Raw genomic sequence first — 10,141 nt, forward strand, 5'->3', positions numbered from 1 at the left:
GCATTGTAAACATTTGTTCAAGCAGAAAAGAAATTTCCAGCTGGTACACTTGAGAAGAAACAATCCCTGTGCAAAAAAAAAATCATAACCATCCACTCTTCCTCACAAATGTTTGTACTGCAGTCTCTCTCTGTCACTCTGATTCAACCCAGATACATGGCTATGGGTCTTTCACTGAAGGACATGCAACACACACACTACATATACAGGCTAATGCAACCATGTACCAAATCACCAGATGTTCGACAAAAAAAAACAACAGATTTCCACACTGGACAGATGTCAGTGACTACAGAGTCATTGCTGTATAGCATCCACATCCAGCAGTGTCAAAGGGTGCCCCTGATCCATACCCACCACACCTGCTGTATAAAAAAAAAAAAAAAAGAAAAGGGGGAAAAAAAAAAAATAGAAAAGGGAAAAAAAAAAAATAGAAAAGGGAAAAAAAAAGAAAAGGAAAAAGGAAAAAAAACCCAAACTTGATTGCCTACAACATGGTGGTAATGAGTGAACACCATGGCTGGTGGTTCTGTCCGACACAGCACAGTCTCTCGAGTTTCAGTTTCCAAGGAAGGGTTGGAACATGCCGACTGATCTGATCCATCAACGCAACACACTGCACTGGCTTTGAGAAATGGATGTGAATGTTTAAAACATAAAAACACACACACACAAAAAAAAAACATTTTAAAGACATTCTTTATGACCCTCAACCAAAGTTGGGCCTCTGGGTGAAGATGAACGATCCTCCATTGGATTTCTGTAAGTCTGTCTGCCTGTTCCTCACAACAATCAGTCCTCCAGTTGGTGAGGAACTGCTGCCTAGACACAAGTACACACACACACACACACACACACACACCAGATCTTCTGTGTCCTGGTTTAGCACAACTGGAAACAGTACAATGGAGGAAATTGGTTCAGAATGAACAGGTCCACACGTCTTGTCAGCCATCATCATTACATGTCGACGCTCTGACACACCCCAGTCTGTTATGACACACCTCTGACACACCCTTGTCTGCTCTGACACACCCCAGTCGACGCTCTGACACACCCCAGTCTGTTATGACACACCTCTGACACACCCTTGTCTGCTCTGACACACCCCAGTCTGTTCTGACTCTGCTCTGACACACCCCAGTCTGCTCCAACACTCTTCTGGCACACCCCAGTCTGCTCCAACTCTCTTCTGGCACACCCCAGTCTGCTCCAACTCTCTTCTGGCACACCCCAGTCTGCTCCAACTCTCTTCTGGCACACCCCAGTCTGCTCCAACTCTCTTCTGGCACACTCCAGTCTGCTCTGACACACCCCAGTCTGCTCCAACACTTCTGACACACCCCAGTCTGCTCCAACTCTCTTCTGGCACACCCCAGTCTGCTCCAACTCTCTTCTGACACACCCCAGTCTGCTCTGACACACCCCAGTCTGCTCCAACACTCTTCTGGCACACCCCAGTCTGCTCCAACACTCTTCTGGCACACCCCAGTCTGCTCCAACTCTCTTCTGGCACACCCCAGTCTGCTCTGACACACCCCAGTCTGCTCTGACACACCCCAGTCTGCTCCAACACTTCTGACACACTCCAGTCTGCTCTGACACACCCCAGTCTGCTCCGACACTTCTGACACACTCCAGTCTGCTCTGACACACCCCAGTCTGCTCCAACACTTCTGACACACTCCAGTCTGCTCTGACACACCCCATTCTATTCTGACACTCCTCTGACACACTCCAGTCTGCTCTGACACACCCCAGTCTGCTCCAACACTTCTGACACACCCCAGTCTGCTCCAACACTTCTGACACACTCCAGTCTGCTCCAACACTTCTGACACACTCCAGTCTGCTCTGACACACCCCAGTCTGCTCCAACACTTCTGACACACTCCAGTCTGCTCCAACACTTCTGACACACTCCAGTCTGCTCTGACACACCCCAGTCTGCTCCAACACTTCTGACACACTCCAGTCTGCTCTGACACACTCCAGTCTGCTCTGACACACCCCAGTCTGCTCCAACACTTCTGACACACTCCAGTCTGCTCTGACACACCCCAGTCTGCTCCAACACTTCTGACACACTCCAGTCTGCTCTGACACACCCCATTCTATTCTGACACTCCTCTGACACACTCCAGTCTGTTCTGACACACCCCGGTCTGTCGTGGTTCTTTCCAATCTGTCTGACCCTTTCCAGCCCTCTTTCGCCTCACTCTGGTCCCTCCTCGCATGACACTCGCCGTCAAGACCCCAAACCACCGCAAGACGCTTCTGCTTTGAAATCGGCAAAAGCACCATGCATGGCAGCCATGGCAGGGTCGGGGGGGGTGACAAGGTGGAGAGAGAGGGGGGGTGGGTGGGGTGTCACATCTGGCGCTGGCGTTTCCAGAATCGTTTGACGGCGTCGTGGCCATCCTTGGTGACCACCATGACCCGCTTCTCCGGCAGCTCCCAGACCAGCAGGTCCATCTCCTGCAAACATGCAGCACCGGCGTCAGCAGAGAACACCGCACTGACCTGGCTTGTTTGTATCTGTATTACTCTTTTTGTCGCGACAGATTTTGAGGGACTGATTCGGCATGCGTGACCCTATTGGGGAGGCTCAGTTCGAGCTCGGCGAAGTCCGAGTTTGGTTCAGGCTGGTCCCTAGGGAGGCGTGGGCTCAATCTGTCCCCCCTGGGATGGGGGCGAAGAGCGCTCATCCACTTGTTCGTCCTCATCCGAAGACAGGGGCTCCCACTCTTGTTGGCAGTCCATCCCCTGCTGGGTGCCATCCCAAGTGGATGTACCCGCTGGGGCGTCCTGTGAGCTGTGGTCAGCCCAGCGAGATGAGCTGGGACGATCCCGAGCAGGGACCATGGCCGCAGCCGCATCAGTTTGACATGGTAAGTATATGTATCACCAAACATGGAGTATAATACAAACTCCTCCTTTCTGTGTGAAATTCAGGCTGCTCTCCTCCAGGGAGAGCGTGTCGCTACACCAACAGCGCCACCCTTTTTTTTTTCTTTTTTTTTTTCCCCCTGCCTGCAGTTTTATTTGTTTTCCTATCAAAGTGGATTTTTCTACAGAATTTTGCCAGCGACAATCCTTTTGTTGCCGTGGGTTCTTTTACGTGTGCTAAATCCATGCTGCACACAGGACCTTGGTTCATCATCGCATCTGAATGATTAGCGTCCAGACCATCACTCAAGGTCTAGTGGTGGAGGGGAGAAAATACTGGTGACCACCGGTGTGATTCGAACCAGTGCGCTCAGATTCTCTCGCTTCAGTGTTTGTCAGAACAATTGGGAAATTATGGTAGCAATAAGATAAGAATAACTTTATTATCTCCAACTGGAGAAATTTGGTCAGGTGCATTATCACAACATAGACAAGCAAACAACATGGGGACCATAACTGTAAAAGTCAACAACAGCTTTTACGAATATTACGAACATACAGATGTAAAAAATATCACATACACCGTTTCATACATACATCCACACACTGCAGGTAATAACTAGTATTCTTAATGTAAAAACAGAAAGAATTAAGAAACATTATTTGAATATAATTATAAACATAGCCTACTATACTGCACATTGATTAAAACACAGATAAGAATAAAGATAAATTGCGGAAAACCGCAACCAGATAATCAGCACACACCCGCACCCCCAACCCCCCACATGCGGATTACTGAATTTGGCAGGAACACTGGGGGACTATGAAGCCACATCACCAAAACATACATTTTATCTACAAGGCATACAAACAAATGTAAGCACACATGCGATTAGCTGAGCATCACCACATGATAACAAGGTTAGCAGTGACTGCCCTGGCCTCGTGATCGATCGGTCAAGTGCATCTGGGTAAGGTCATGACAGGAAAACATGTGACCATGCTATGTAATCGAAAACGAACTCCTCGGAACAATTTTGACGTAAAAGAGATCAGTGGATATCCTGGTATCAATGATTTTTTTTTTCATCACTTTCTGGTTGTTTCTTGGTGGTTGTTTTTTCATGCATTAAGTTCTTTGTTAAATGGCACTGTTGAAGGGTTCTTTGTAAAATTCCAAGACTTTTACTGACCCTAAAGGGCAAAATTCTAAATTCCAGGAAAAAAACGAGTGCACCATTAATCTTAAAAAGGACTGCTGATACTAAAATGAAACACTAGCATACACAGGACATAACCAACACCTCTTCTCAATGACATCACAACATACTGATAGTGATTTCTTACCTCTTTCAAGTGCCTGCCAACACGCACACACACAAGCACACGTGCATGCGCATATACAAGCACACACACACAAACACACACACACCAACCTTGGCATAATTCCGGAGCATTTCAAAGTCCGACTGGGACAGAAACTGGTTGTAGAGAACCCCGTCGGTGAAGGTGAGGCGATCTCGCTCCAGCTCCCACAGTCTGATCTGATCCGTGATGGTGGGTGGGATCACTGGGGTCTGAACACACACACACACACACAGTATCAAACAGACAGGCTTATTATTATTCATTATTATTATTATTATTCATTGCTTAGAATGTTTTCGGAAATTTTAAACTCCAGTCCAGTTGGTATCCTCCTTTGATGTGTTATAATTAATGTTGTTATTTATATTTACATTGTTGTAGGTTAATACTTGTTGATATGCATATACATATTCTCCTTCCCATGACACCTCATTCAATACACACCACAATCTCTTTAGACCTTTTTCTTATAATATACTTTTCCACTGATACATAACATGAATACTTTTTACACTAATATTCAAAGCATTCCCTTTCCTTTATCCACTTCCTTACTCCTTTCCGTCTAAAAACACTTATAGTGAATAGACGTTAAACTGAAGATAAAGCAGACAGGCGCAATGGCCAAGCGGTTAAAGCGTTGGACTTTCAATCGGAGGGTCCAGGGTTCGAATCTCGGTAATGGCGCCTGGTGGTGTAAAGGGGTGGAGATTTTTCCGATCTCCCACGTCAACATATGTGCAGACCTGCTTGTGCCTGAACCCCCTTTGTGTGTATACGCAAGCAGAAGATCAAATACACGCATTTAAGGTCCTGAAATCCATGTCGGCGTTCGGTGGGTTATGGAATCGAGAACATGCCCAGCATGCACCCCCCCAGAAACGGAGTATGGCTGCCTACATGGTGGGGTACAAACGGTCATACACGTAAAAGTCCGCTCGTGTACATACGAGTGAATGTGGGAGTTACAGCCCATGAACGTAGAAAAGCATCAAACACATTGCTCACCGCCATCTTCTCCTTATACGCTTTATCTAAAATATGTTCATATTCAATAATATTTTGATGCAAAGCTGATCACAGCAATTTCATTTCTTACACATCAAAAACACTTTGTGTGAAATGAATTATGTTTTTTATTCATAATGTTTTTGAAACAAACTGACAGAGCCATTCACACAACAAAAAATATTCTGTTAAAGTACTTGAGTTTAACAATGTTTGAAACAAACTGATCACAACCATTTCACTCCATTCCTTATCTCAACTTCATTCCTTTATACATAAAAAGCACTTGGTGTAAAATGAATCAACTTTCAATTAAATCATATCTGAAACAAACTAATCACAGGCATTCCACTCCTTATACATCAAAAATGTTCTGTAAAACAGATCATAAGTATGTCAAACAGAGAGCCATTTCATTCGCCATCCAACACAAATCATTTGTGCAGAGTAACGTTTGAAACCAGCTAGCTGATCACAGCCTTTTCATTCCTCACACATCAAAAACACTTTATGGAAAAAAAAAGGTTATTAATAATATTCACTGAACACCTATCATTAAGTGATTTTAAAATGCAAACAAATTACAACTATTTCAAAAGTTCTTGAGAAGATAAGACTGCTCTTTTTTTTTCTTCTTTTTTTTTTACACTACAAACACAATTTTTCTCTATGTTAAGTCTCTTTCTGCCCTTTGTAAATCAAACAAGCGCACATTATATATATATATATATATATATATATATATATATATATATATATATATATATATAATGTGCGCTTGTTTTGATTTACAAAGGGCAGAAAGAGAGAGAGAGAGAGATGCAATAATGCATCATATATCAACACATAACTGTTCTACAGATCATGAAGACATGTACACTGTCTCACATGCAAATGCAGTTGCAAATGCATATGCATGTTTGTGCACACACACACACACACACACATACACACACACACACACACTCACGACACTTACCTTCTTTAACATCTCGGGATGTGCGTGTGAACGTAAATAATTGAGAATCTGAAACACCAGAACAAGTATCAACAAAAATTAAGGATAAGTCATTATTCTCTGGAACATTTTCACACAATTATTATACTCCACAAGCATAAGACAAAGAAGTTGATGAAACATTAAAAATTAAATGTCTCATTGCTTTTTACGGACATCGAGGCAGAGAATTCATATCCACTGAGTCCGGGGCTCAGCATAAGAAGGCAGTGAATTCATACCCACTGTGTCCAGGGTTCAGCACAGGAAGGCAGTGAATTCATACCCACTGTGTCCAGGGCTCGGCACAGGAAGGCAGTGAATTCATACCCACTGTGTCCAGGGTTCAGCACAGGAAGGCAGTGAATTCATACCCACTGTGTCCAGGGCTGGGCACAGGAAGGCAGTGAATTCATATCCACTGTGTCCAGGGCTGGGCACAGGAAGGCAGTGAATTCATATCCACTGTGTCCAGGGCTGGGCACAGGAAGGCAGTGAATTCATACCCACTGTGTCCAGGGCTGGGCACAGGAAGGCAGTGAATTCATATCCACTGTGTCCAGGGTTCAGCACAGGAAGGCAGTGAATTCATACCCACTGTGTCCAGGGCTCAGCACAGAAAGGCAGCGAATTCATACCCACTGTGTCCAGGGCTGGGAACAGGAAGGCAGTGAATTCATACCCACTGTGTCCAGGGCTGGGCATAGGAAGGCAGTGAATTCATACCCACTGTGTCCAGGGCTGGGCACAGGAAGGCAGTGAATTCATACCCACTGTGTCCAGGGCTGGGCATAGGAAGGCAGTGAATTCATACCCACTGTGTCCAGGGCTCGGCACAGGAAGGCAGTGAATTCATATCCACTGTGTCCAGGGCTCAGCACAGGAAGGCAGTGAATTCATACCCACTGTGTCCAGGGCTCAGCACAGGAACGCAGTGAATTCATACCCACTGTGTCCAAGGTTCGGCACAGGAAGGCAGCGAATTCATACCCACTGTGTCCAAGGTTCGGCACAGGAAGGCAGCGAATTCATATCCACTGTGTCCAGGGTTCGTCACAGGAAGGCAGTGAATTCATATCCACTGTGTCCAGGGCTGGGCACAGGAAGGCAGTGAATTCATATCCACTGTGTCCAGGGCTGGGCACAGGAAGGCAGTGAATTCATACCCACTGTGTCCAGGGTTCGGCACAGGAAGGCAGTGAATTCATACCTACTGTGTAGAGGGTTCAGCACAGGAAGGCAGTGAATTCATACCCACTGTGTCCAGGGTTCAGCACAGGAAGGCAGTGAATTCATATCCACTGTGTCCAGGGCTGGGCACAGGAAGGCAGTGAATTCATATCCACTGTGTCCAGGGTTCAGCACAGGAAGGCAGTGAATTCATACCCACTGTGTCCAGGGCTCAGCACAGGAAGGCAGTGAATTCATATCCACTGTGTCCAGGGTTCAGCACAGGAAGGCAGTGAATTCATACCCACTGTGTCCAGGGCTGGGCACAGGAAGGCAGTGAATTCATATCCACTGTGTCCAGGGCTGGGCACAGGAAGGCAGTGAATTCATATCCACTGTGTCCAGGGCTGGGCACAGGAAGGCAGTGAATTCATACCCACTGTGTCCAGGGCTGGGCACAGGAAGGCAGTGAATTCATACCCACTGTGTCCAGGGTTCAGCACAGGAAGGCAGTGAATTCATACCCACTGTGTCCAGGGTTTGGCACAGGAAGGCAGTGAATTCATACCCACTTTGTCCAGGGTTCAGCACAGGAAGGCAGTGAATTCATACCCACTGTGTCCAGGGCTGGGCACAGGAAGGCAGTGAATTCATACCCACTGTGTCCAGGGCTGGGCACAGGAAGGCAGTGAATTCATACCCACTGTGTCCAGGGTTCAGCACAGGAAGGCGAGGCCCAATCCTCTCCTTCCAACCGTCTTACCCTTCCCCAATGAAGTCAGGCACCATTCACACCTGGGTGATGTGAGGAATACCGGAGCAAAGCAGCTTTCCCCAGGACACACCACCATGCCAAAATGGGGCTTTGAACCCTGATCACTGGTGAACACTGGACCCAGAGAGTCCAGTGGAACATTATGTGTAAGAGAAACCACAATCATTTAGCAGCTTGAAAAACCAGGGCTCACAGTTAAGGAATCGGAATCATCCACCTCTAGGTTTGTCCAAAACATTTCCACTGATTAGGCAATTTCAGCAGTTCACAGCTAACAATGAAAAGTATCATCGATTCTTTGCCCCTACCTCTGAACAATTAGTGTCAAGAATCTATTCTTATTTCATCTCCCCCCTCGTCATCATGCATAAATGTGTATGCATGTGTGTGTGCATGCTTATGAATTTGTATTTGTGTGTGTGTGTGAGCATGTGTGTGTGCATGCATGCATATGTGTGTGTGCACGCTTGTATTTCTGTATGCAATCATGCATATGTACATGCATGCATATGTGTGAGTGTGTAGTCACATGCATGTGAGCAGTGCATGAGTGTGAAGTCACACATGTGCATGTGAAGTGTATAAGTGGGTTGTCACATGTGTGTGTGTGTGTGCAGTAGTCACACATGTGCGTGCATTGCATGTGTGCAGTGTGTGAGTGGGTAGTCATATGTGTGTGTGTGTGTGTGTGTGTGTGTGTGTGTGTGTGTGTGTGTGTGTGTGTGTGTATGTGTGTGTGTGTAGTCTTGTGTGTGTGTGTGTGCAGTGTGGGTGTGTGCAGTCTCGTGTGTGTGTGTGTGCTGCATGTTTGTGCAGTGTGTGAGCATGTAGTCACACATGTGTGTGCACAGTATACTTTCTTTGATTTAACATCTTTTCACTTTAAGTGATATTAGACATGTCCTGTGTGTGTGTGGGTGGGGGGGCGGGGGGAGGGGATGTGTGGAAGCATGGATTAAAGGATGAAATACAGAGAAAGGACAACCTTCGTACAGTATGTAGTCATACGTGTGTGTGTGTGTACTCTGTGTGCGTGTGCAGTACGTTAGTGTGTCGTCACACGTGTGTCTGCAATGTATGTATACATGCGCATGCTTGTGTGTGTGTGTGTGTGCGCACGTGCATGCATGACAGTTTGCGCACATGCATGCATGCATGACTGACCTGTTCAGCGGTGATGCCACGTGCCAGAGCGGCCCTGACACTGTCCCTCGTCAGGTTGGCCACCGCCATGTTGGGGAACCTGCAGCCACACAATGACAACGCTCAAACTTTTTTTTCTGGTTTTTTTTTTTGTTTGTTTGGGTTTTTTTGCTGACCCGTCTTCATCTTCGTTTGTAGGCTGCATCTCCCATGTTTAGAGATGCCAGCCTCTGTCAAGAGTTTGCAGGAACCACCAGGAAATTTGATAGGCACATTCTGAATTTGGTAGTAACATTTTGAATGTGGTAGGAGCACTTGGACTCCGAGCCACATCAGCAAACGGACATTTTATCTACAAGGCACACAATCACTTGGGCCTAACTGCAACACGGTGTAACCGCAACGATTAAGCTGACTGGTCCACTCAGTGCTGTTTCAATAATAATAGACATGCGAGCAAACAGCTGAGCATCATCACGTGACACCAAGGTCAGCAGTGACTGCCCTGGCCTCCTGATCGATAGGTCCAGAGTGTCTGGGCAATGTCACGACAGGAAAGCATGTGACCATGCTACCTAGTCGAAATGAACTCGTCGCAATAATTTTGACATTGGCGTAATGTCAGAGCAAACCGAAATGGAGCATGACAAAATACGGCAAAATCGTAACAGGTGGTATCTCTGCATGTTCACCCATATGTACAGGCGGGCTTTCTCAGGAGGAAGGTGGACGAATGGTTACGACGCTCAGCGGCCAATACAGACTCTGTGAGGGTGTGGGTTCGAATC

At 46.3% G+C, this 10,141-nt stretch overlaps 2 protein-coding genes across 4 annotated transcripts in view; both read right to left on the minus strand.

Annotated features, from left to right (window-relative positions):
- Positions 1-469: 469 nt before the first annotated feature.
- Positions 470-2,304, minus strand: LOC143289754 (uncharacterized). 3 transcript variants are annotated; one of them, XM_076598850.1, is made up of 2 exons: positions 1,333-2,304; positions 470-1,024 (listed from the first exon to the last, which is right to left on the minus strand). In XM_076598850.1, exons 1-2 carry the CDS (start codon positions 2,302-2,304, stop codon positions 710-712), a joined length of 1,287 nt encoding a protein of 428 aa, XP_076454965.1. In that variant the 3' UTR covers positions 470-709. The 3 variants fall into 3 exon arrangements, with proteins under 3 accessions (XP_076454965.1, XP_076454964.1, XP_076454966.1); XM_076598849.1 differs by having other exon boundaries at positions 470-1,004; positions 1,109-2,304; XM_076598851.1 differs by having other exon boundaries at positions 802-1,004; positions 1,078-2,304.
- Positions 2,305-2,342: 38 nt separating this feature from the next.
- Positions 2,343-10,141, minus strand: part of LOC143289755 (general transcription factor IIH subunit 4-like) — a 26,559-nt gene continuing 18,760 nt past the window's right edge. Inside the window, exons 11-14 of the mRNA XM_076598852.1 lie at positions 9,375-9,453; positions 6,248-6,295; positions 4,329-4,469; positions 2,343-2,478 (exon numbers count right to left, since the gene is read on the minus strand). Of these exons, the coding sequence (XP_076454967.1) occupies positions 2,371-2,478; positions 4,329-4,469; positions 6,248-6,295; positions 9,375-9,453 (376 nt within the window). The 3' untranslated portion in view covers positions 2,343-2,370. The remainder of the gene's footprint in view (positions 2,479-4,328; positions 4,470-6,247; positions 6,296-9,374; positions 9,454-10,141) is intronic.

Source organism: Babylonia areolata, chromosome 14 (assembly GCF_041734735.1).
Source record: "Babylonia areolata isolate BAREFJ2019XMU chromosome 14, ASM4173473v1, whole genome shotgun sequence".
Taxonomy (NCBI): domain Eukaryota; kingdom Metazoa; phylum Mollusca; class Gastropoda; order Neogastropoda; family Buccinidae; genus Babylonia; species Babylonia areolata.